Below are 27,109 nucleotides of genomic sequence, written 5' to 3'. Positions count from 1 at the left end.
GACAGAAGGGACTGCCCTGCTTGGGCTTCTCCACCTGGCACCCTACCGTTCCCTTTCCGGCCCATCCTGTCAGGCTAAGAGCCTGACTGCAGCGTGCAGCCTCCCTCTGCCCACGCCCACCTCCAAGTCCAGGCTGCCCTGGCATCTAGCCAGGTTTCCCTTGCTTCTGTCCCCAGAGCAATGCCGAGAATCTGTACATGAAAATAGATAGCATTCAGGCGGACATCTTGGCGGCCAACAAAATCAATGTCACCAGAGGTGAGTGGGGAGCGAGGGGGCCTGGGCCAGAGGTGCAGCGGCACCCAGTCTCAGGCTCATCTCCCTGCCACCAGTGTTGCACCTCAGCGGCCTCTCCTACAGCAACATGAACTTTGACCATCCTAATGAAGATCAAGTGGCCTACATCACACACTTCCAGAAGGAGGATGTGGAAGAAAAGGAGTAAGAGGAGGAAAAAGGAGCCTCAGAGGCAAGCCAGGAAGCCAAGGCTATGTGGCAGGGAAGCCTGGCAGAAGGGAGGAGTCACAACCAAGCTCCTGTTGACTCCTCTTGGCCTTGGTGGGAAGCTGGGGGTTCTGCCTTCCAGTGGGAGAGAGAGAGAGCCAGCTGGGAAGTCTTCAATAAACAAGTCTTGCTGGCTGCCTGGTGTCCATGTGTGGAGGGCAGAGGGAGATCCAGTGAGAGCTGTGATGACGGACCAGGGTGCCTCTGCTCATCAAGGAAAAAGGCTGATCCGAAGGGAAGGACCACCAACGTCCTAGAAGATTCAAGGAGGTAGTGTGAGGAGTGGGCCTCACCTCCAGTCCCTGCTGGCCCCTGTACTCTCACCTCCAGGACACCACACCCACCTGGGTTCTCTCCTGCTTCTCTGGTTGCTTTCTTTCATTCTTTCATGCATGCATGCTCAGTCATGTCCAACTCTTTTCAATCCCATGAACTGTAGTCTGCCAGGTTCCTCTTTCCATGGGATTACCCAGGCAAGAATACTGGAGAGGGTTGCCATTTCCTCCTCCAGAAGATCTTCCCAACCCAGGGATTGAATCCACATCCACTGTGTCTCCTGCATGGCAGGCAGATTCTTTAGCACTGAGCCACCTGGGAAGCATTTTTATGGATTCCTCCTTTTCAACCCAGCTTCCTTCAAGGGGGAGGGAGGCAGGACTTTGACCTTGAGCCTCTTCTCTATGTTTACACCCTGGTGATTCCATCACTTTATTTTTTTAACTTGTATTTATATATTTATTTTTAATTTAATTTTTTTGGCCGTGTCATGAGACATTCCCTGACCAGGGTTACAACCCGTGCCCCCTGCAGTAGAAGCATGGAATCTTAACCACTGGACTGCCTGGGAATTCCCTCTATCACTTTAAATACCACTTATATACAATGACTCCCATATTTCTCTTTCCAGCTAAACATTTCCACCTCATTTTGTTGTCAACGAAAAATTTAATCAGTCGATCTAAGAAAGAAATGGAAAGTTTTATTCTGGCCAAATTGAGGATTATAAACTAGGAACAGCCTCTCAGAAAGCTCTGAGAACTGTTCCGCTTGTTAGAGGTCAAAGCTCAGTTATATAAGTTTTTGAGACAGAAGGCTGTACCTTAAATGATGTATACAATGCCATTCACGCCTACAATGCAAGTAGTGGGTCATGGGTCATCATGGCCCCTTACAAGATCAAGAAGGGAGGTTATCTCCTGAGACATTATCTTAGCAGGGGCTACTCCCCAATCTTGAGGCTTCTCATTGTGGTGGCTTCTCTTGTTGCAGATCACAGGCTCTAGGGCATTCGGGGTTCAGTAGTTTTTGCACATGGGCTCAGTAGTTGCTGTTCCCAGGCCTTAGAGCATAGGCTGGATAGTTGTGGCGCACAGGCTTAGTTGCTCAGGGGCATGTGGGATCTTTCTGAACCAGGAATTGAATCTGTGTCTCCTGCATTGGCAGTGTGTGGTTCTTGAAACTGACAAACAAGCTCATGATTTAGGACTTTTGTGCTGGCTTTTCTGCTGAACAGGTTCTGTTCCTAGAACTCTCACCCCAGGTTATCTGCATGGCTGATTTCTTCACCTTCTTTCAATTCTTTACACAAAAGTCAGCTTCTCAATGAGGGTTACTCTTTTTTTTAAGTTGCATCCCACACCACCAGTCCTTGTACTCTAATCCCTAACCCCTGCTACTCACCTGTTTATTCCATATCACTTATTTATGTATTTTTTTTTTATTATCTGTCTCCCCACCTGAATGTAAGCTCCAGTAGTGCAGGAATATTTGTTTTCATTACTGATATTTCCCAAATGTTGAGAATAGTGCCTGGCACACATGAATGAATGACTGAGTTATTGTGAGGGAGTTGTCCCTCAAGGTCAGAGGAAATGAAATCAGATGGCAGTAATTCTCTAGGATGCCACCAGAGGGCATCACTGGCCCGGATGTTGTCGGTCAAAGGCTGCCTAGCCTTACCCCTAACTGGGATTTTGAGCCTCCACTTTCCTCTATTTGGGCAGAGGGAGGAAAGAAAAGTTAACAAAATATCCAGCATGTTTTCCTTAAAGCTAAATGAATTTCCTATTTTAAAGACGTGTCCTGTCCTTTAGTGTCAAGTCATTCTTACTGTTTTTAGTCTTGAAATAGCCTTTCTTTTTATAGAATTATTTTAAAAACAGTACCCCAGAAATTTTTGGAAATTTTAATAATTAGAAAATCAAAAAAACACAGGAAAAAAATCTAAAACTCTGGTATAATAGTTTAATAACAATGGAATGCTTTAAAATGAAATCTTAAGTAACTACAAATATCTAAAACAAATATACATTACATGAAATTTATTAATATACATTTATTTCCCCCAACTTTTAACTTTCAAAAGTTCAAAATTACCAAAAAAGTTGAAAGAATAATACAGTGAATACCTATACCCTTTGACACATTTTCTTTTATTTACTGGGCTATTTGAAAGTTTCAGATATGACATTTGACAACTAAAAACTTGACTACTAAAAACTTCACATTGTTTCTAGTAAGAATAAGGACATCCTCCTACATAATTACTGTATCATTATTGTGGTAGTCTAAGTAATGGCTTCCAAATGCACCTACATCCTACTCCCAACAACCTGTAAATGTGTTACTTCATGTGGTAAAAGGAATTTTGCAGGTGTGATTAAGGATCTTGAGATGGGAAGATTCTCTTGGATTATCTAGGTGGGTCCCAGGTAAATACAAAGGTCTTTATAAGACAGGACAATCCATAGTTAGTTAGAAGATGACATAACAAAAGCTAGAGGTTTAGAGTAATACACAGAAGGCGGCACAGGCCAAGAAATGAAGAGTTAATCACACAGTCGTGTCCGACTCTTTGGGATCCCATGGACTGTAACCTGCCACGCTCCTCTGTCCATGGGATTCTCCAGGCAAGAATACTAGAGTGGATTGCCATTTCCTTTTCTAAGGGATCTTCCTGACCTGGGAATCGAACCTGGGTCCTGCATTTCAGGCACATTCTTTACCAACTAAGCTATGGGGGAAGCCCAACTGTCATGCAGTATAAGCTTATTTTTAAAGTTCAAATTTATAGCAATTACTGTTTTTTTTTTTAACTTGCTGTCTTGATTCACATAAAAACTGAAAATTACAGATACTCCTCAGAACTTATTTTTTTCTCCGGTTGTGCCACACAGCTTGAAAAACCTTAGTTCCACAATCACGAATCAAACCTGTATACCCGACAGAGAAAGCATGGAACCCTAACCACCGGACCATCAAAGAATTTTCCAGGATTTTCACTTTTAAAGCGTACACCAAGTGCTGTAATTAAAACCACAGCCCCAAAGTAGATGGGGATCTTTGCTTACTCCCCATACTCAGTCATCCCCGCGTGAAAGCTGTTTTTGAACACACATGCCCCAAGCCTACATCTTAAATACAAGCCTTAAACAAAGCCAGGCTAAGCGAGTTTTTTTTTTTTTTTTTTTTACAAACAACAATTGAGCAATAAACTCTCTTGGGATAAACCACGTACTAAGCATAGAATACTATTAAAATTACGGTTTAGTTTTAAAACACAAAGAACATAACTTGAAATAAACATCATCTATTTTTAAACCAGTTTATAAGCCTCGCGAAAGCAAGGCCTTCAAAAAATTGGTCTAAAACTCAGAATTGTTCCTCTCCACGGAAATCTTTAGTAAAAGGCGAAAGATTTATGCGATCTGAAGAGAAACCAGAGTATGCTGTAGAGCTCCGGCACACAGTCCTCGGTTAACCATAAGTCCTAACAAAGATATGGTAACTATATACCCGCCCAAAAAGCGAGTAAGTTCTGCCCTTATCGCAGATAATTCTATGAAAATATCCTAATTTTTCAGAAGTAGGAGGAAAATCAAAAGAAAAAAAGGATATAGCCTTTAAAGTAGGCGCGATCCTGAATGCAATGCATTGTGGGTATGTAAATGAAGTTGACTCACCAACTTCGCATTTCGGGAAATGTCTTAAAATTTAAGGCGTTAGGCGTCTGGGTCTAGAGCCACCACTAGGGGGCGGAGCAGAAGCGAGATCGGCACGAGTATAGACGCCGGGTCCAACGAGAAAATTCGATTTTATCCTTTTTTTAAGGGACGACATCTATGCCTTTCCCAAATGTTACAGTAAAACCAGAAGAGAGAGAAAAAAATGGTTTTAGCAGTAAGGAAAAAGAAAAGTACAAATCTGGGGTTTGGCCAGTAAAAGTTATTGACAACAATGGGAGGGAAGAAAAGAAAAAGACAAGACGTTACAGACCTTCCCCAACCCAAAGCTTAATACTTGCTTACCAAGTAGAAAAAGAGACACAGTTGATTCACAAACTGGAGGTTTGAACTTCAGTTAAGGCACTTATAAAAACCTAGACAGGGGCCATGTCCTCCTCAGCCCAGGTGTCACTAGCCTAAAAACTCAAGGGAATGCAGAAGACTCAGGATTTCGGAGTGTAGGCAACCCCACATCTGGCTTAGGAATTTGAGCAGCAAACGTAACCTCCTTGGAAAGAATTGGGAAAGAAAACCAGCAACTGCCTTCTTCCTGGTGGGAACAGGGAAGGAGGTGGGGCTAAGGCTAGGAGCATTCACATCACTAACCTAACTTGGGCAACTGCAAGGAACCATCTTAAACTGGCCTTAAGAGGAACACCAGATGGATGATGGGAGAATCCATGGGAGGGAGAGGAGAGGGAATGTGGCTAGGGGGCAACAGTTCCTTCCTTTCTGGGCACAGGAAGGCAGCCAGAGCTCGGGGTCCAGGCAGTGACCTCACAAAGACAGCACAGCTTTTGCAGCTTGGAGATCACCCACGTGTCCCAGAATGAAACAGCTCTTCATTCTGTTTCCTCCATGGTATAGGGCCCCGAGGTAGTGGATAGCTCTGTGGTCTGGAACCTTTCTCTTCCTTTGGAGGCAGCATTAGCCTCTGCCCCTTGGACCTCAGGTTCCTGGCTTACAGGGGAGGCAGCAACCTTCCTTCCTGGGCAGTGCCTTCTTCACTGTAAGTATCAGATCTCTGCCTGCTCCTGCTCTTCCTCCATGGATTAGGAGACAGACAAATCACCTCACCCTCCTTCCAATTTCTCTTGAAGGACAGGCTACTCAGTTTGAAAGGTTTCTTGAAAGAGAATTTCTTCCTCTCCTTGAGGGTCTCCTTGGGGGGTATTGGAGCACCCAACACGATAGCTGCACCGTATCACCGCCCGGCTCTGCACCAGAATGCCTGTTTTTTTGTTTATTGGAGTATATTTGATTTATAATATTATGTTAGTTTCAGGTGTACAGCATACTGATTCAGTATTTTTCCAAATTATACTCCAGTACAGATTATAGATAATGGCTATAATTCCGTTATACAGTATATCCTTGTTGTGTCTCTATTTTAGATTTTGTTTTAATACTCAAATAAAATTGCTCTTGAATTAAAAAATTAAAACTGAATTTTTTAGACCCCTGAAAATAGTTGTTTTCATACATTCATGCAACAAAAATGTATGGAACACTGTGTCAGACCATGTGCTAGGCCCCATGAGACAAGCATGTGTGATGAGCACTGATGACTGTTTCAGTGACACATAGGCCGAGCAAGAGAGGATCCACAGGAGTAGGGTGGTGAGGGCGTTCTCAGCAGAAAGGCAGTTTGAACAGTGTGAGCCTGAGTGGTGAAAGGACAAGTGGCTATGTGACAGGGACCAGATCAGGTCGAATGCCAATGCATGACCTTGGATTTACCTTGAGAGCAATGAGGAATCTCTGAAAAACTTTAAAGGAGAATCAGTTCAGTTCAGTCACTCAGTCGTGTCCAACTCTTTGTGACCCCATGGACTGCAGCACGCCAGGCTTCCCTGTCCATCACTAACTCCCAAAACTTGCTCAAACTCATGTCCACTGAGTCGGTGATACCATCCAACTATCTCATCCTCTGTCATCCCCTTCACCTCCTGCCTTCAATTTTTCCCAGCATCAGGGTCTTTTCCAGTGGGTCAGTTCTTCACATCAGGTGGCCAAAGTATCAAAGGAGAATAATGTGATCAAATTAGTGTTTTGAAGCGGCATCAGCATCATCTAGTATTATCAATATTATGAGTTGAATTGTGTCTCGACCCAGCTCCCCCACTAAATTCATATGTTGAAGTGCAAACCCTTAGTACTCAGAATGTGACTTCATTTGGAAATAAAGTCATTGTAGATGTAATTAGTTTAAATGAGGCTTCCAGAGCTGTCAGACAATAAATTTCTAAGCCACCAAGTTTGTAGTGTTTTGTTACGGCATCCTAAAAAATACACCTAATATACCTGGGTGTGTGTGTTCAGTCACTCAGTTGTGCCCAACTCTTTTTGACCCTATGGACAGCAGCCAGCCAGGCTCCTCTATCCATGGAATTTTCCAGGCAAGCATACTGGAGTGAGTTGCCGTTTTCTACTCCGGGGGTTCTTCCTGACCCAAGGATCCAACCCGAGTTTCTTGCATCTCCTGCATTTACAGGCGGATTCTTTACCACTGGACCACTTGAGAAGCCCAATATACCTGGGTATTTGTTAGAAATACAAATGATTGGGCTACTGAATCAGAAACTCCAGGTAGGACCCAGGTACCTGAATTTTAACAGTCTTCCAGGTGATTCTGATGCAGGTTAAGTTGAGAACCACTGGACACTTATTCTGGATAAAGTATGGAGACTGTATGGTGGACAAGAAGTTTGGAAAATGATTTACGACTGAGCAGTAAAGCCAGAGAGAAATAAAAGGCAGCCTGGACCAGGGGATGGCCAGGACTGTTCAAGGAGAAAGAGTGTAAAGTAAGGAGAAAAAACAAGGCTAGAATAAGACCCTAGAGAACAGTGGCCAGCAGTGAAATTAGGAAGGCCAGAGGAAAAGCAGCAGTGTGGAAAGTGTAGAAATCAACAGCAGAAAAGAGGAGATCCATCAGTTCCGTCAGATGAGTGATCAAATGAGGTTGGGACTGCAAAGTTCATTTAGTAGGGATAGGGTTAGTTAGCTCTGAAATCCCATTAGGGTGTTTTAGATAGGGAGGGAACTTTAGGGGGCTTTGGGAGACCATGGTAAGTTAATGATCACTTAAGAAAGTAGGTTTGCTTAACCACGAAACCAAGCAGGCCTGCTTAGCAACAAAACGATGGAACAGAAGCGTGGGACATGCCCCCAAGCAATAAAACAATGGTGGCCTGAGACCCACATTCTGCCCAGTGAGCCCAGTAAGTTACTGACCCCTAGGACATGCTCTCTGCCCACATGAAAAACAATAGCTTATGGAAAGGTGACATTTCAAAGTAAAGACCTTCACTGTAACTAAGATCTGAAGTAATTTTTCCACAGTGCCATTACAGTCCTGGCTTGACCATGTAGGGACAAAAAAACTCCCCTGCCCAACCTGGAGGAGGAGCTAATGACACCTACTCAAGAATCAGGAAGAAGGTGTTTTTCCCCCTCCCCACTTTTCCTTTGGTTTTAAAACTGTAGCCCACTAAGTTCCCAGGGCCTCTCACCCACCCACTTGTAAGCTTCACTTGAGTCCTATTCTGTTAATAATAAGTCACTTCTTATCTATCATTTTGCCTCTCACTGAATTTTTTCTGCCCTGAGACATAAAGGACTGGAGTTCCTCAGAGCCCCCAAAATGCCACCTAGTGGTTTCACATTGGATTCAACAGCAGGGCAGTTACTGGTGACCACAGAGTGTGTAAACAGGGGGGCATTGGTGGAAGTCCAACCGCAGGAAGCTGTTGAAGGAGGCCACGGAGGTAGAGAATGCAGGCAACTCTTCTGAGACATTGGCCCTGAAAAGCCAAATAGAGACTGTAGCTGGAAAGGGTTTGGGATTAAAGGTAGCCTCCCTCCACCTCTTTTGTTAATGTTGTGAGTGTGCTCAGTCACTCAGCTGTGTCCGACTCTTTGCATCCCCATGGACTGTAGCCCACCGGGCTCCTCTGTTCATGGGGCTTCTCCAGGCAAGAATACTGGAGTGGGTTGTCATTTCCTCCTCCAGGGATCCTTCTCAACCCAGGGATCAAACCAGTGTATCCTGCGTCTCCTGCATTTCGAGCAGATTCTTTACTGCTGGGCTTCTCTGGTGGCTAATATGGTAAAGAAACTGCCTGCAATGCCGAGGACCCAGGTTTGGTCCCCTGGAGAAGGACATGGCAACCCACTCCTGTATTCTTGCCTGGAGAATCCCATGGACAGAGGAGCCTGATAGGTCCATAGGGTCAAAAAGACTTGGACACGACTGAAGCACCTTAGCACACACGCATGAGCCACCAGGGAAGCCCTTTTGTTAATATTAGGAGAGTGTTAAACATGCTTAAACCCCTTGGAAAGGAGTCAATACAGATGGAGAGAGTGAAGATCCCAGAGAGAGGAATTACAGATAAGGGGGGTTGAGGAGTGAGAGGGGAGGAGGGTGGAGGTCCATTTAGGTAAGATGAAGGATCCCGACTCTGACCCCCTGGTGGCAGAAAGAGGGGAGCGAGAAGGTGCAGTATTAACTCCACCACAACGAAGATCTTTACGGAGCGGGTCCTCCATCCAGTCACTCACCAGCAGTTCCTCCTCCTCCCACCACTCTGACCCTGAGATTCCCCTGCCTTTTCAGTATCCACCCTGCCACAGCTGAACTACTGGAAAAATCACACAACTGAGCCAGGCCTCTGATGAAGGTCCTGCTATTAGTCGACACGTCTCTACTTGGCTCTGCTTCCCACTCTCTATGTACCTTCTCTCACCGAAACCATCCCACACCTCCTCCCCAGCTCTGGTGCTCAGCAGATGACCTCACAGCAGAAGTTGCTGAGAAAGCAGAAGCTGTTGCCTGTATCTTCCCACCCTCAACCTAACAGTGCCCATCATCTGCCCCTTCCTCAGCCCTCCTCCCATCAGAGACCATCCCCATGCTGTGCTGCTTCCTCTGGGTCCCCCTCAGGGCACCAGCTGTCTCCTCCCCACCTGTTCATCCCTGCAGACCAAGTAGCCTCCATCAACTCCTAGCTGAAAAAGAAAGTGGGGGCAGGAAGTGGGGAGGAGGAGAGGGGAGGATGAACCCGCAGCACCCGCCAACGGCAGTCTCCTTTTGGAATACAGCAATCAACCACAACAGAGAAAAAACTTTGTATGTTTTTATTTCAGAGAAAAATTCTGGCAGAAATTTTTTAAAAAAAGCAAACAAACTTTTCTACCACCGCAAGAGAACAAGTGGAACTTTCATTCTAAACAATTAGTTTCCACTGAGCCTCGCCCTCAAGAAGCTTAGTAACACTTTAGTGTGGATGCATTTACATCAACTGGTACCATTTTCAATTAGTTAATTTTCACACTGAATTTTTTAATGACTTTTGTAATTATCTAAACAATGCTTCACAAACCTTGAGGTTGATTCAAATGACAGAGACACCAGGTTACACTTAGGTGAAATAATTCCAGTATTAAAACAGAGTTCTTAGTTTTTCCCCTTGTCTCTGCTTCCTCACTTCTCATTCTCTTTTATAATTTTATTTTATTTATTTTTGGCTGTGCTGGATTTTCTGCATTGCTGCATGGGATTTTTTTTAGTTGTATTGAGCAGAGGCTACTCTCTAGTTGTGCTCCGGCTTCTTATTTTGGTGACTCCTCTTGTTGTGGACAACAGACTGTAGGGCTTCAGGAGTCATAGCACACAGCTGTGTCTCTAGAGCACAGCATCAGTTTTTGTGGTGGCGGGCTTAGTTGCTCCAAGGCATGTGGGATCTTCCGGGATCAGAGATCAAACCTGTCTTTCCCACATTGGCAGGTGGATTCTTTACCACCGAGCCATCAGAGAAGCCCTCATTCTTTATTACTTTAAAAATTCATCACGAACTATTTCTAACTCCACAGAAAAGTGCAGAGGACAAAAAACATGCCTGATACTCAGACTTAATAGATATAAACATTTCTTCAGATGTGCTTTAGATATGTTTAGACAGTAAACCTTACATAGCTCCCTTTCATCTGTTTTGGAGGATGTGGAGGCCTGCTGGGAACAGGACTTTAAAATGATGAATACGTTCGGAAGGCTTTGTGCAAAGCCATTTTTGCTGGCTCTAAGCATGGTCTCGAATCAAAGAGAGCACACAGCTCTTCAGAAAACTGAAAATGTTTATGCTCAGGATGAAACCAAATTCTCCCTAAGCAAGAGAAGTCCTTGTGTGTACAAAGCAAAGGCAGAACAGTGACTCCTGGTGGCAAACCCAACGAATAAGAGAAATCTAGGAAATGCAATTTGTACCCACGAAATCTTGGTTCCTGCCAAATTCCGAGGCAACCTTCCAGCTAAGGCCATTGAACACAGAATCTGTATGATGCTGTACTACTCAAGAATTTGAACTTATTAAAATAAATCAAAGTGTGAATGTTCTCTTGTAAAAATGAAACTAGAACCAAAACTTTATACAGTTGAAGCCTGCATTTGTTGCCCCCAATCCCCTTTGCTCCCCTTCTATCCACTGATACCTACTATTCTGAACTTGGTATGTCTTCCATCCACCAACAATATCAGTCTTGTGTTTTTAAAATTTGTATAAATATCATACCTTCCCATCATTCTCTAACTTCCTTGCTTTGCGGGGGCGGGGGTGGTGGTGCGCTGCAGGGCTTGCAGTATCCTAGCTCTGAGACCAGAGATTTGAACCCAGTCCCTCTGCAGTGAAAGCGTGGAGTCCCAACCACTGGACGGCCAGGGAATTCCCTGAAACTTACTTTATTCAGCAGTACATTTTTAAGATTTATTTGTGTTGGTATCTGTAAACCTAGTTTCAGCTCATCCATTTTATTTTCTGCTCAATATTCCATTGTTTGAGTATACCACAATGCCTGGGACATCCAACAAAGGGACATATACTGACATTACCATATATATTAAAACAACAACAACAACATAAAACCTCTCTCCAACCCCCATTTATTTATTCTAAGATTTCTTAGATTTTTTTTAACTTGTATTTATTTATTTAATTTTGGCTGTACTGGGTTTTTTGTTGCTGTGGGGCTGTCTCTAGTTGCCAGTTGCCATGTAGAATCTTCTTGGACCAGGGATGGAACCTGTGTTCCCTCCATTGGCAGGTTGATTCTTAACCAATGGACCACCAGAGAAGTCTGGTTTCTTAGGTCTTTTGCTTGTGAAAACAAAAATAGGAATAGAACTGGTGACAAACTCTGTCTCACTCTATGTAAGCCAATTGAAAAATAAAAGTTTGTTCATCTCATTAGGAGATGTATTTCCAATAAATTTTTACTTTTTAGGCTGAAAATTCTTATCTTGTTTCGATCAGTCATGTACTTAGGATGACAAATAATTCAACCCAGAAGATGTGTGTTAACACTCAGAGACTTAAGGTTACAAGTAATCTTTTAAAACATACATACAGAGAAATACATGTGAGTATCGTCTCATTTATTGGTAATCATTTCCCACCCCAGGAATTGCCTGTTCTGGTCTTTTATCCATTTTAAGTTGTTTTTGTCTTTTGCTTATTGACTTATAGGGCTTCCGTGATAGCTCAGTTGGTATTTCTTACTCTTCATATTGAGAAAACTAAACCTTTGACAGTTTATATGTATTGCAAGTTATTTCCTGTAGACTGTCAGTTTTTTAATGTTTATTATCATACAGAAGTTTAATTCATGAATTTTCACTTTATAGTTTTCCATATTTTAAGAAATCTTTCCCTACCCTCATGCTATAAAAATATACTCACATTTTCTTCTAAAAGTTTTAAAGTTTTTACAATTGAATTCCATATGACCTAGATTTTTTTTTTTTTTGTCTGCATGATGTGAAATAAGGACCTAATTTTATTTCATGGAGTATTACCTGCAGCATCCTTAGTGAGTGCAGGGGGTTGGAGACAATTTGATATCCATCACTAGGAGATTAGTAGGTAAAATGTACTATTACACAACAGTTGGAAATAATATGTTAGACGTTCATATTGCATAAAAAAACAGAATGTTTAGGGACTTCCAGGGCAGTCCAGTGGTTAAGACTCAGCACTTCCAGTGCTTCCACTGCAGGCAGAGTGGGTTCCATCCCTGGTTGGGGAACTAAGATCCCACGTGCCTCGAGGAGTGGCCAAAATTTTTTAAAAAAAGAATGTTTAGTGACAAAAATAAGATGCACCATACAATATCATTAACATAACTTTAAAAATTCATGCACATAAAAAATTTGTTGTTGTTCAGTCACTTAAGTCATGTTCCACTCCTTGCAACCCCATGAACTGCAGCATGCCAGCTTCTCTGTCCTCCACTATCTCCTGGAGTTTGCTCAGATTCATGTCCATTGAGTTGGTGATGCTATCTAACCATCTCATCCTCTACCACTCCTTCTTTTGCCTTCAATCTTTCCCAGCATCAAGGTCTTTTCCAGTAAGTCTGCTCTTCGCATCAGGTGGCCAAAATATTGGAGCTTTAGCTTCCGCAAGAGTCCTTCCAATGAATAGTCAGGGTTGATTTCCTTTAGGATTGACTGGTTTGATCTCCTTGTTGGCCAAGAGACTCTCAAGAGTCTTCTCCAGCACCACAATTCGAAAGCATCAAATTTTTAAGCACTCACCCTTCTTTATGGTCCAACTCTCACATCTGTACACATCTACGGACGCTCAAACAAGGGGCTCTGTTTCAACCTGGAGGGGTGGGATGGGGAGAGAGATGGGAGGGGGGTTCAAGAGGGAGGGGATAAATGTATACCTATGGCCGATTCATGTTGAGGTTTGACAGAAAACATAATTCTGTAAAGCAATTATCCGTCAATAAAAAAATTAATTAATTAAAAAAAAAACACAGAGGGATGGTTGCCTGGGAGAAGAAGGCAAATGGGAGAGGGATATGAGAATAAAATAAATAATGAAAGATAAATAGATAAATGAATAAATAGCAAGAATAAACTTCTACAGATCACTGATGATAATGTCATGAACCCAGGAGTATAATCATCTCATGGGGGCCAAAGATGATAGATAGATAGACAGACAGACAAGCAGAACTGCTATGAAATGCAACTGAAAGAGAGGAAGAGAGGTGGCAGGCAATAAGAAAGAATGGAAAGTGAAAGAAGGAGGCAGGCTGACAAATCAAACTGAGTTGTCTTCAAAGAGCACACAATCCAATAAACAACAAGGTCCTACTGTACAGCACAGGGAACTATATTTAATATCTTGTGATAAACCACAATGAGAAAGAATATGAACAAGAATATATATATGTATATATACATATATATGTATAATTGAGTCGCTATCCTGTACAGCAGAAATTAACACATCACAAATCAACTATACTTCAATAAAACTTAAAAAGAAAAAAAAGATCACACAGTCTAGGGGAAATTATTTGTGTGCCCAGAAAGACATAAATGCTGTAATCATGATACAAGCAGTAAAAGAGAGTGGTGTAAGGGTATTGTGGAATCTGGAGTCGCAAAACACCTCGGAGGACACTCAAGACAGTGGAGAACAGTTTATTATGCCAGCGGGTGCAAGGGGAATCAGTTCCCAACAAGGACCCTGATATTTCTGAGAGGCCTAGTTTTAAACCCCCCACTACATGACTGGTTACATGTTAGCAACTTCTTTGTTGTATATGATTGAGTTTTACAACAAGTAGGTGCTAGGAGAACAAACAATTAAGGTTAAAGGGTGGGAACAATGATTATACATCAAGCAGGGGTGTCTCCATGGTTAATCTAACAGGGGCAGCCTGACCTCAACTACAATCTCCGTTTGTCATCTGCAGGGAGGGAAGTCTCCAGGAGATCTGGTTTTCACTAGCAACAGTTTCCTCACTCTTGGGCAGGGTTCAGGCCCAGTTCATATCCTGTCTTTAACATGGATGACAGGCTTCAAGATGGAGTCTCTCCTGCTTTCTCACACTGGCCCCAACAAGGGAAGGTGCAGTGCTGAATGGGAGCTGAATTTCTTCTCAGGAGTCCTAAACTGTAACATCTTGACTTGACCTTCATAGGCTCTATCAACATCTTCAGAAGAAGTAAGTGTCTCCTTACCACCACCACAAGCAGTATTCAAAGCAGAAGGCAGATAGTGCTAAATAGCATTAAAAAAAAACACAAAACCTGTTACTTTTTCTCTGCATCCCACCTCACACCCATTTCTGTTATCAGAAGCAACTATTGTCAACTCTCAGCTATTTCTTCTGCTGGATATAGGCCTGTGTTTCAGAATAACAACTATACTGTTGCCTCTTAGATCACTAATTGTATTTATTTTTCATTTTTAAAAAATTTAAAACAATTTTTATTGACATATACTTGATTTACAATGTTGTATTAGTTTCAGGCATACAGCAGTGCCTCAGTTATAAACATACATTCTTTTTCAGATTCTTTTCCCTTATAGGTTATTACAAAATATTGAGCATAGTCCCCTGTGCCATACGGTAGGTCCTTAGTGGTTAAGTCACTAATTTTAAACATAACTTCTTGATTTATATTAAAAAATAAAATTCAACTGAGTAAATTTCAATGATCTTGTTGGTTTTTTTCAATGATTTGTGAATTGAGCACTGTCCAAAGTAGCTAATAGTAAGAAGTTCAGAGGAGCTGTACAAGATGAAAGACTTTAAAAAAAAAAGATGAAAGATTTTTATAGGCAGAAAGGAGCAGGAACAAGGAAGTTGTACTAGGCCAAAAATCGGGTTGGTTGTGTTAAGCTTTCTTTCCTTTGGGGAGGGCAAGGGTCTATCAGGCAGATGACCTTACTAATGCTGATCAGGCAATTCCTGCTTGACTGGTTTAAGATTCCAGTTCTGGGAGAGCCCAAACTGTAATTAAGTCTCGGTTTGGGGTTTAGCACAAGCCATCACATTTTAGGCATTTTGTCTTGTTTTTGACACTTAGCATCATGCTAAACGAGGTTGTTTTCTCCCTCACATCCCCTCATCCCCATGCCCATCATCCTCATGTGATTATATTTCAATATTCAATACTGTTTGAGTCAAGCCAAGTAGACTTCTATGATTACCTTTCTTGCCATATATAACTTTTTATCTTCCTGGAGTCAGAAAGTGCTCCATTTTTAAAATCTATTTTTTCTATTTTTAAATTATGAGGTGTTTGATACATAAAAGAGTATATTAAACTTGTATTCTTGGAGCATAATAATAATAATAAAAAGCTAAATATCCCCAACAAAAATTAAGAAACAGAACCTGACTTGTTCTATTAGCATTATTCCCTGACCACTCCTCTCCAATCCCATCCCCTGCCTCTCTGGTCACACAAGTAACCAGTATCCTGAAGTTCAGTTTTCCTGTCCAGTATCACCCTGTTGTTTTTTTTTGGCTTTGCTGAGTCTTGGTTGCTGTGCACAGATTTTCTCTAGTGTGGGCCATTGCCCCGAGGTATATGGAATCTTCCCAGACCAGGGATCAAACCTGTGTCCTCTGCACTGGCAGGCGGATTCTTAATGACTGGACCACCAGGGAAGTCCACAATTAGCTTTTGAAAATACTTCTTAAAATTTCTTTTTCACTGATTTCTAATATTTCCCCCTCTCTTATTTCTTTGAATCTCAACTTTGTAATCCTTTTCCAAATTATTGAACAAGGCACCAGTTAGGAATATTTTAGTTAGGTATGTTTTCAGTTGCTAATTAAAGAAAACATGAATAATGGTGGCATAAATAAAAAAGTTGAGTTTCGTTTTGCTTTGTTTTGTACTTGCACAGCAAGGAATCTGATTGGTAGGTGGTTGCTGGCATTAGTTCAACTGTTCAGCCACCAAGAACCTTCTTGGGCTCTTCCTGCCTTCCTACTTGGTTGTCCTGAGTATGATGAATTTCTTTTGAACTGATGACTAGCAACCTACCTCATGATCACAAGAAAGCTGTCACAGCTCCAGACAAAACATCCATACACAAGGCAAGTTAAAAAGGGGAGGAGATATAACAAGGAAAGGCTCCTCATCGCAGTCCCTTCTTTTTCGGTCTCCAATGTGGAGATGAGTAAGGGAGAAGGGGGCTGGGAATGACTGTGGGATTACCCACCAACAATGTATGTCACAGAAAATGAAGTCATTTGTTTTCTATCTTTCTTGTTTTCTTTATCCCTTCCTAATGCCTTTTGGATGAATCCTCACCCTGATCTTATTGCTCATCATTTTGTTCTGGCTGTAAATATTCTGCTATTCAATCCATGTATGGATTTCAACTATTAAATTTTTCATTCCCAATAGTTGCAACTGATTCTTCTTATTTGTTCTTACCTTAAATTAACAGTCAGTTCAGTTCAGTCACGTCTGACTTTTTGCCACCCCATGGACTGTAACACTCCAGGCTTTCCTGTCCATCATCAACTCCCAGAGCTTGCTCAACCTCACGTCCGTCGAGTCCGTGATGCCATCCAGTCATCTCATCCTTTGTCATCCCCTTCTCCTCCTGCCTTCAATCTTTCCCAGCATCAGGGTCTTTTCCAATGAATCAGTTCTTCGTATCAGGTGGCAAAAGTATTGGAGTTTCAGCTTCAGCATCAGTCCTTCCAATGAATATTCAGGACTGATTTCCTTTAGGATTGACGGGTTTGATTTCCTTGCAGTCCAAGGGACTCTCAAGAGTCTTTTCCAACACCATAATTCAAAAGCATCATTTCTTTGGCGCTCAGCTTTCTTTATGGTCTAACTCTCACATCCATACATGACTACTGGAAAAAGCACAGCTTTGACTAGACGGACCTTTGTTGGCAAAGTAATGTCTCTGCTTTTTAATATGCTGTCTAAGTTGGTCATAGCTTTTCTTTCAAGGAGAAAGCGTCTTTTAATTTCACGGCTGCAGTCACCATCTGTAGTGATTTTGGAGCCCAAAAAGGTAAAATCTGTCACTGTTTTCATTGTTTCCCCATCTATTTGCCATGAAGTAATAGGACCGGATGCCATGATCTTAGTTTATTGAATGCTAGCTTTTTCACTCTCCCCTTTCACCTTTATCAAGAGGCTTTTTAGTTTCTCTTCGCTTTCTGCCATAAGGGTGGTGTCATTTGCATATCTGGGTTATTGATATTTCTCCCTGCAATCTTGATTCCAGCTTGTGCTTCATCCAGTCTAGCATTTTGCATGAAATACTCTGCATATAAGTTAAATAAGCAGGGTGACAATATACAGCCTTGACATACTCCTTTTCTAATTTGGAACCAGTCTGTTGTTCCATGTCTGATTCTAACTGTTGCTTCCTGACCTGCATATAGATTTCTCAGGAGGCAGGTAAGGTGGTCTGGTATTCCCATCTCTTTCAGAATTTTCCACAGTTTGCCATGATACACACAGTCAAAGGCTTTGGCGTAGTCAATAAAGCAGAAGTAGATGTTTTTTCTGGAACTCTCTTGCTTTTTTGATGATCCAACGGATGTTGGCAATTTGATCTCTGATTCCTCTGCCTTTTCTAAATCTAGCTTGAACATCTGCAAGTTCTCGGTTCACATACTGTTGAAGCCTAGCTTGGAGAATTTTGAGCATCCCTTTGCTAGCATGTGAGATGAGTGCAGTTGCGCGGTAGTTTGAGCATTCTTTGGCATTGCCTTTCTTTGATATTGGAATGAAAACTGACCTTTTCCAGTCCTGTGGCCCCTGCTGAGTTTTAGGATAACAATATCCTCCCTTATCTCTTAAGAATATTTATTATTTTTAAACTTGAGCAGGTCTATTAAGTCAGCTTCTAATATGTTTCTCTGTTTTTTTTTTTTCTTTTATTGCACGTTTCCTCTTTGGGTTTCTATTATTTTAGGGTGTCAATGAGTGCTCGCTTCAGCAGGCACATATACTAAAATTGGAACGATACAGAGAAGATTAGCATGCCCCTGCGCAAGGATGACACACAAATTCGTGAAGCGTTCCATATTTTTGGTGGATTCATGTCAATGTACGGCAAAACAAATACAATATTGTGAAGTTAAAAAATAGATAAATAAACTAATTAAAAAAAAAACAATAGGGTGTCAATGAATTTAGGGGAAGGCTAAGACCCAGACCCTAGTTTATGAAGAAGGAGGTGAGGAGGTAATGTTTAAGGTCCACTTGGTCTAGCCCTACCTACTCAGGCTGGAGTGCTGGGTTTACAGCCTTATGAGCCAATGGGACAGGTGATGATCTACCCCGGGTCCTAGGGAGTAGGGGTGAGGAGGGGAGAGGCACAGGTATGCACAACTGAACTCTCTCTCCCTCAGCCTCACCCCCCATCTCAAGGCACCTGACCCCCTTCCCCTCTTGCTAGTCACAGTCTCCCCACAACTGGCTCCACTACCTTCTATCTCCTCATGGATTTCTCCATTTTTACTTTAGATTCTCAAATCCTCAATCCCTCTCTCCTCCTTCTACTTCTTATTCTTTGTTATTATTAAATAGAAAATTTTAGGCAAACAAAACACTGAATGCAAAGACACCATTTCCCATCACCTTGCATCCACTAGCATCAACTCATGTCCACAGTTATTTCCTGTTTCCCCATCCCTCACCACTGGTCCACCAAGATTACTAAATTGTTTTTAAACAAATCTCATTTCCAGATATGAAAGATTTTAGGGAATTATTTTTAATTTATTAAGTATGATAATGACATCTTAATTATGTGGGAGAATGGTCTTATTCTTGGGAGATGCATGTTGAAAGGCTTAGAGCTCAATAATCCATGATTTTTGCAACTGTTGAAGAGAAAACACAGACCCAAAGTGGCGTCACTTGTGCTAAAGCCCATGACACCAATCCTAGACTTAATACTTCACCTCCTGCAGTTACAACCTTCATCAGAAATGTAATCTTAATCCATTAGTCTGGAATTTTCTGGTTAGCACCAATGAGGTAGTCTGCTACATGGGTCCTCTTCATTCCCCAGAGAAAGACGATGCGACCTGTATAATGAAACCCTCCTGAAAGGTGATGCTGTGAAAGTACTGCACTCAATATGCCAGCAAATTGGAAAACTCAGCAGTGGCCACAGGACTGGGAAAGGTCAGTTTTCATTCCAATCCCCAAAAAAGGCAATGCCAAAGAATGCTCAGACTACCATACAATTGCACTCATCTCACATGCTAGTAAACTAATGCTTAAAATTCTCCAAGCCAGGCTTCAGCAATACGTGAACTGTGAACTTCCAGATGTTCAAACTGTATTTAGAAAAGGCAGAGAAACCAGAGATCAAATTGCCAACATCTGCTGGATCATCGAAAAAGCAAGAGTTCCAGAAAAACATCTATTTCTGCTTTATTGACTATGCCAAAGCCTTTGACTGTGTGGATCACAATAAACTGTGAAAAATTCTTAAAGAGATGGGAATACCAGACTACCTGACCTGCCTCTTGAGAAACCTGTATGCAGGTCAGGAAGCAACAGTTAGAACTGGACATGGAACAACAGACTGGTTCCAAATAGGAAAAGGAGTACGTCAAGATTGTATATTGTCACCCTGCTTATTTAACTTATATGCAGAGTACATCATGATAAATGCTGGGCTGGAGGAAGCACAAGCTGGAATCAAGATTGCCGGGAGAAATATCAGTAACCTCAGATATGCAGATGACATCACCCTTATGGTAGAAAGTGAAAAACTAAAGAGCCTATTGATGAATGTGAAAGAGGAGAGTGGAAAAGTTGGCTTAAAACTCAACATTCAGAAAACTAAGATCATGGCATCCGGTCCCATCACTTCATGGCAAATGGATGGGGAAACAGTGGAAACAGTGGCTGACTTTATTTTTCTGGGCTCCAAAATCACTGCAGATGGTGACTGCAGCCATGAAATTAAAAGACGCTTACTCCTTGGAAGGAAAGTTATGACCAACCTAGACAGCATATTAAAAAGCAGAGACATTACTTTGCCAACAAACGTCCGTCTGCTCAAAGCTATGCTTTTTCCAGTAGTCTTGTATGGATGTGAGAGTTGGACTATAAAGAAAGCTGAGCACCAAAGACTTGATGTTTTTGAATTATGGTGTTGCAGAAGCCTCTTGAGAGTCCCTTGGACCACAAGGAGATCCAACCAGTCCATCCTAAAGGAGATCAGTCCTGGGTGTTCATTGGAAGGACTGATGTTGAAGCTGAAACTCCAATACTTTGGCCACCTGATGTGAAGAACTGACTCATTGGAAGAGACCCTGGTGCTGGGAAAGATTGAGGGCAGGAGGAGAAGGGGATGACAGAGGATGAGATGGTTGGATGGCATCACCAACTCGATGGACATGCGTTCGAGCAAGCTCCGGGAGTTGGTGATGTACAGGGACGCCTGGCGTGCTGCAGTCCCTGATGTGGCAAAGAGTCGGACATGACTGAGTGACTAAACTGAACTGAACTGCACTATTGATGACATTGTTTGATCCTTTGCTTATAATGGTCACTGTCACATTTCTCCATGTAAAGGTATGCTTTCCCTTTGCAAAATTTTAATGTAAATAATCTGTGGAGCAATGCTCTGGCACCAGACAAACATACTGTACTCGGTAACCTTTTACCTAGCATCCACTGAATCACTAAATTAATTGGAAACTGCAGTACATACAGTTTCAAAGTTTTCTTTATTTCAGTGGCTGTATTTTAAACGATTTTCCAGGTTTTTTTTTTCATATATCGGTTCTTTTTTACATATTGCTCTATCCTTTCACAATGATTTTGTTATTTTTTTGATGTTAAGCATAACAATTTTATGGGCTTCCCAGGTGGCACTAGTGTTAAAGAAGCCACCTGCCAATGCAGGAGACATGAGAGACATGGGTTTAATCCCTGAGTCGGGAAGATTCCCCTGGAGGAGGGCATGGTAACCCACTCCTGTATTCTTGCCATGGACAGAGTAGCTTGTAGGGCTACAGTCCATAAGGTCACGAAGAGTCAGACACGACTAAAGCGACTTAGCATACAAGCATGGATACCAGTTTTATAGACTCCAATTGTTCTATTACCAGTGTAAGGGAGGGCTTCTTTTTCTATAGTGGTGGTATGTCTATGGTAATATGTTGGAGACCCTGGCATATGTAAGCATCTCTAATTTAATGGTTTGGTGTTTCCTAAAGTTCTAGAGGTTTCATTATTCTCATACCATGGGACTCTCCTTGGTCAGTTCCCCTTGTTCCTCTGACTACTCTCTTCATTTTTGGCACAAAAGGAATTCTTGACTCTGAAAACTCAGCGTTTGCTGCAGTTTTTATTGATTTTGAATCACTCAATATTAATTTCTTGATTTCAGGTTCCTGTAACAGGAGAGTATTGGAATCAGAAACAAGTTATAAGGGCTAGAGTTTTATCACCCATGCAAGATCAGGAGAAATTCACTAGGTCTGCGCAAGGTTGAGGAACTGGAAATAAGGGCCCCTGCAAAACCCATGTGCCCCAAAGCCTTGGGAAGCAGCAAGGAGGTTTGCAACTACCTGGACCAACAGGTGAAAAAGAAAAAAAGGTGGGCATGGGTCTAAATTTACATTGCCTTCCTAATTCAGGAGGCACAGAAAACAACATAATGAATACCATGTATACTCATGATTCATGTAAAAAAAACAAAATTTGTATTCTGTTGAACTACCCCGTCCAATCATTTTACTCTCGCTTCCAGAGGCAGCTGCTCTCCTGAACCTTAGTGTTTATCATTCCTAAGCATACCTTTATTCTTTTATTGCGTATGTATGTATCCCTAAACAATATCCAACTTGTCTCTCTAGTCTGACTTTTATTCTCAGCGCTTTACCAAGACTGTTCGAAGTCACCAATGACTTAGGTGCTAGCAAATATAAAGGATATTTCCAAGTCCTCCTCTTGCCTGTCCTCACTGCAGCTCTCCAGAGTTACTTCCTCCGACACTCTTTCCTCTGCTTGCTTCTCCCTGGTTTTCCTCATCCTTTCAAACCGCCCTCATCTCATTCCTTTGCTCTTCCTCCTTTGCCCTCCTTCAAGATGTTGGAATGCTCTGTGGCTCCGTGACGGTTCTTCTCATCTCCATCTATACTCTCTCTCTAGATTGTATTTAGTCCCAGGACTCTGAATATATCTACCTAAAATAATTGCCAAATCTCTCTCTGGCTGGATCTCTCCCTGAGCTCCTAGCTTGCCTATCCAACTGCTCACTGACACCTCCACTCTGAAGTCTTCATATCTCAGACTCAACATGACTACAGTAAAACTTTTTACCTAACTCCCCAAATTGTCTCCTTTATAACCCCACTCCCCTATTTTAGGAAATGGTCTACCACCTACCCAGCTACTCTAGCCAGAAACCAGCAGTCAATCATGATTATCCTTTCTCCTTCATCCGCACATCCAACCTGTCTACCTAGAGGTAAACCAAGGCAAGTTCAAATTATCAGAAATTGATTTGTAATTCGAGAAACACATGCTGTAGCAAGATACAAGCAAGTCCACTGAGGGTTTGGATGAGTTGTATTTATGGGCCAGGAGAACAAAGAGGAGAAAGACTGGCCAGAGTTCCAAAGTATTAAGTTCACTGGCTTGACGATGGAGAGTAATTTTTGGTGGATGTTCCCTTGATCAGGAAGTGTTTTTTTCTGTAAGCCAGGCAATTATGGCAAATTAGTCTCTAAGTTCCATTCTGTGGAGGGTGGATGTGTGAGATTCTCCATTTCACATCCTCCTGTTTCATTTAAGACTGAAATCTTTTCACAAACCCCATCAACAAAATCCATTCACTCCACCTCTCCAATAAGGTACACCTTTAATCCATTCTCTTGGCTACATTTCCAGTATTACAACCACAGGCTATGCCAGAATAATCTCTTGCCTACTAAATGGTCACCTCACTTCCAGTCTTGCCACCTTCAAATTAGTTCTCCAAACAGAGCAAGCCCAATAAACAAACTCAAATGTAACTCAGATCATGTCACTCCTCTGCTCAAAATTCTTCAGTGATTTCTCATGAGGATAAAAGTCAAAATTATTAGTATGGGATACAAGATGCCAAATTGATCTCACTCCTCTCCCACTCACCTATTATTGCCTTCCAGCCACACTGGCTTCTTTCTTCAAGACCCTTCATTTTGACATTCCTTCTTGTTCTCTAGACTCAGGTTATCACTTCAAAGATTTCTCCCCTGCCGTTTTACCTAATGTAGGTTCCTCCATTTTTCCGTATTCCAGTTCTGTTTCCCTCAGAGCACTTAACCACACTTCGTAACTTACTTGTAATTTACTTCGTTTTGTTCCCTGTCAGCATTAGAAATGTTAGGTCGAAGGCAAGAACTATGTGTCCTGTTCACAATTACTATTTCCAGCGCTTAGCACGTGATAAGACACTCGATAAAATACTAGTGAACCAGGTTTTCCACGCACTCCAAACGTAGTCACCCATTATCAGAACTTAGCAATAATATCACACGGGAGAAAACATGCTCCCCATCGCGCGAAGAAGCAAAGTTTGTTAACTTGTATGAGGTCACTGAGTAGGCAACTAATGAAGCTGAGGTTCGAACCCATGACTATAGGACCCCAGAACTCTTCCTCTCTCACATCACCCTGAGGTTTCTGCGTTTAAAGGACCTCAGCAGCGATGCCGCTGGTTGAACTTAGGGGAAAGGAGACCTCCTGTCAAGCCCTGCGTTCAGCGCCCTGGCCAGACGAGTGGGCGGTTCCAGACGCCGGAAGGCGTCCCGGAGACTACGTATCCCAAAAGGCTCCGCAGAACGCCGCTGATTGGCGGAAGGGAGACCGGCGACAGCGTGATGACGTTTCGGGACGCTGGCGCGCGGGATTTAAACTTCGGCGGTTTGCGCGGCGTTAGGATTACCAGAGTTGAGGTTTTCTGCCTTTTCGCGTGTCCCTCACCGGAGCTCCCGCCTGCCCATGGACTCGTCGCTTCAGGCTCGCCTGTTTCCTGGTCTCACCATCAAGATCCAGCGCAGTAATGGTGAGGGTCGGGGTCCTGAGACCAAAGGGACCCGTGGCCTGAGACGACTGAAATTACCTCCCCTCCCCAAATGGCAGGCCCTGAGTCACTATTGGGGATCCCCCCACACCCCTGGTCTAGGTCTCCTCACTGGCGGTCAACCTTCCCTACCAACTGCCAGGGGCCTCTGCACTGGCCGTGCCTCTCCTTTCCGTCCTCCAGGAGTGGGCGGAGCCCCCGTGTCACTGGACCTCTCCGGGAAGTCAGGATTCCCTTCCCCTCCAGAGTTCCCCCCTGAAACTGCCCTGCTCTTGCAGGGACCTCGGCTCTCTGACCCCTCTACTCTCCCATAAACACTGAGAACTTACAATATGTCAGACACCGGATTCGGGGTAATGGGACAGATGATGAGATCCCTGCTCTTCATTCAAGAGCTTGCAATTCTGCCCTCTCCTTTTCAGTTCAGCAGGTATCTCAACTATGGCAGGTCTAATGATACCAGTATCATTAGAATGGTCAGACATAAAGGTCAGGAGTAAGGTAGGGAAAGCTGAGGGCGCTAGAGCCTCAGTGTTGTGTTGAAGAATGGCTCACCTAAGCACTAGAGAGACTCCCCTGCCCAAACATACCGTCACCACGCTGTAGGCTCTCTTTTGAGTAGGGGTGAGTCATCCTCTGCAGCTCATTTTTAACTGTTCCCTGCCTAGGTCACTGAGGGATAGTCCAAGGGCAGGGTGCCAGGAGGTTTGTCTGCTGGGGTTAGAAAGAAAGTCAACTGTCCTTTCCTTCAGGTCAACTTGACATTTGAGTCTCTGGGATCCAAAAAGTGAAAAAGATGTTTAACTCTGGCTTTTTCATACTGTAGGCATAATTCACAGTGCCAGTATAAGCACTGTGAACTTGGAGAAATCCTGCGTTTCAGTGGAATGGACAGAAGGAGGAGATACAAAGGGCAAAGAGGTGGGTTCTGTGGGTGTGCCTCTACCACAATTAGAAAGACATGCGCGGAAATGGAACTTATGTCAGCCTTGTTTTCGATGCCGACTTGTCCTCCCCAATCTTAAATGTGGTCCTCTTTGAATGTTTTGGGACTATTTTTTAAGGCAGCCTTGTTCTAAATTGAAGCAATCAACAGTTTCTGGTGTGTTTGTAGAAAGCAAACTGCACAGAATTCTAAAACCTTACTTACCCAAACTAGCTTCTGAGTGCACACTACCTATGATACTGATTTGGAGAGTAAAATTGATAATCTCTTTGGGGAGACAAAAATGTATTTCTGAAACACCCAATAATAGAAGGCAACTACAGATGGAATTTATCAAATATATTTAAATATATTTGATAAATATCCTAATTGCCAATCAATATTAATTCATTTCTGGTAGAAGTTGTTAAACAGTTTGTTATAAGCAATGTTAAATTTTTTGTTTAACTTGTAATTGTCTATATCATTGTAAATACATATCAACCTAATAGGACAGAAATATTTTTGTTTGCCAAAAGAAATGTTCCCTCCAGCCTCTCAGTATGTTCAATGGATCATTAGACACAATTTTTAGGTTGTGGGAAATACATAGTGTGGAGTATCTAAAGTAAATATATCATTTTATGACAGGATTCATCATGGTGGAAATATCACTGGACTGCTTTTATGTTTTTCAGATATAGTTATATACAAAACTTAGAGAAATCTTCACATTTGGTAAAACAGCATAGGTTAGAAAAGTTTTCATTTGCCAGTGGCATTTGACTTTTAATGAAAATAGTGAATTATTGTTTTAAAGTACTTATTTATAGTTGTATAGACAATATGTAAGTTTTTATGGGCGATGTTAGTGATAGTATATCAGACCTGAGTTCATGAAATAGTTGGCTGATCAAAGGAATGTTTTTATATTATGTGAATATAATAGCATTATTATATGTTTTTAGGCATATGAGCTATAATTTATGCATGTTTTATAAAACATTAACTATGCAGAGAGAGTGAAAATTTTGCCTAATTTTCAGACTATCTGAGTAAATAATTGGGCAGTTAAGGGATTTTTTTTAGATGGTGGTTAATAAAATAGAATATGTAGTCATTTGCTCTAAACATTTAGCCCACGATTTGCAGGGATGTTTTTGCATACGTATCTATGTATACATATAAACACATATGAATACATGCACATATGTGTGTATAAAACTAGTGATACTAAAAGTCATAGAACGGAAATATTTTGGGGGCCAGTTATCATTTGGCTTTAGTCTTAGGTTTTTTGAGTTGTTTGAGGGCAGATGATGTAGGAAGCTTTAGTTTATGAACTTTATTTATTGCTGGAGAATATTGTGAGGCTGCTAGATATGTGGTAGACAAATGTTAGTTTTATAAAATGACATCTACATAGGATTTGCCTGGTAGGCATGTATTTTGTGTAACTTCCCTGGTGGCTCAGACGGTAAAGCATCTGCCTACAATGTGGGAGACCTGGGTTGGGAAGATCTCCTGGAGAAGGAAATGGCAACCCACTCCAATATTCTTGCCTGGAAAATCCCATGGACAGAGAAGCCTGGTGGGCTACAGTCCATGGGGTTGCAACAAGACTGAGTCGGACACGACTGAGCGACTTCATTTTCACTTTCACAGATGGAATAATGCTAGAGCAGCTCAGAGATGGAAACTCACTGAAGATGAGTTTGTGGGGGTGGGGCCAAAGAAACAGTGAGGTGGCCCTCATGGGGACTGGTAAAGAAACTGGCTCCAGG

The 27,109-nt window shown here is 42.2% G+C and overlaps 2 protein-coding genes, 1 long non-coding RNA gene and 2 other non-coding genes across 51 annotated transcripts in view; 3 read left to right on the top strand and 2 right to left on the bottom strand.

Annotated features, from left to right (window-relative positions):
• The window catches only part of ARMH1 (armadillo like helical domain containing 1), a 58,491-nt gene extending 57,852 nt beyond the window's left edge, over positions 1–639 (top strand). For all 40 annotated transcript variants that reach the window (XM_081488756.1, XM_081488783.1, XM_081488782.1 and 37 more), the window contains 2 exons: positions 177–258; positions 333–639. In XM_081488756.1, coding sequence (XP_081344882.1) covers positions 177–258; positions 333–445 — 195 coding nt within the window. In that variant the 3' untranslated portion in view covers positions 446–639. The remainder of the gene's footprint in view (positions 1–176; positions 259–332) is intronic.
• A 3,475-nt stretch (positions 640–4,114) lies between these two features.
• LOC145508008 (U5 spliceosomal RNA) lies at positions 4,115–4,231 on the bottom strand. The gene has a single exon (XR_014055278.1). It is a non-coding gene; the product is annotated as a U5 spliceosomal RNA (small nuclear RNA).
• A 9,757-nt stretch (positions 4,232–13,988) lies between these two features.
• Positions 13,989–27,109, bottom strand: part of LOC145505818 (uncharacterized) — a 14,757-nt gene continuing 1,636 nt past the window's right edge. The window contains exon 2 of the long non-coding RNA XR_014053302.1: positions 13,989–14,587. This is a non-coding gene — a long non-coding RNA (uncharacterized LOC145505818). The remainder of the gene's footprint in view (positions 14,588–27,109) is intronic.
• Positions 18,286–18,392, top strand: LOC145508032 (U6 spliceosomal RNA). Its single transcript, XR_014055302.1, has one exon. It is a non-coding gene; the product is annotated as a U6 spliceosomal RNA (small nuclear RNA).
• The window catches only part of KIF2C (kinesin family member 2C), an 18,699-nt gene continuing 15,844 nt past the window's right edge, over positions 24,255–27,109 (top strand). For 6 of the 8 annotated variants that reach the window (XR_014053299.1, XR_014053298.1, XM_081488724.1 and 3 more), the window contains exons 1-2: positions 24,255–24,382; positions 25,227–25,321. Coding sequence is in view for 3 of the 8 variants with exons in the window: in XM_081488724.1 (XP_081344850.1) it covers positions 24,319–24,382; positions 25,227–25,321 (159 nt within the window). In the remaining 5 variants the exon portion in view is untranslated. Of the gene's footprint in view, positions 24,383–25,226; positions 25,322–27,109 lie in introns of those variants that run through there. The other 2 variants (XM_081488730.1, XM_081488726.1) reach the window with 1 other exon arrangement.

The sequence above is a fragment of the Giraffa tippelskirchi genome, chromosome 5 (genome assembly GCF_054371585.1).
Source record: "Giraffa tippelskirchi isolate mGirTip1 chromosome 5, T2T-mGirTip1v1.2.pri, whole genome shotgun sequence".
In the NCBI taxonomy this organism is placed as follows: domain Eukaryota; kingdom Metazoa; phylum Chordata; class Mammalia; order Artiodactyla; family Giraffidae; genus Giraffa; species Giraffa tippelskirchi.
The sequence above is the reverse complement of the archived record's forward strand: the minus strand, read 5'-3'. Positions and strand labels throughout refer to the sequence as shown.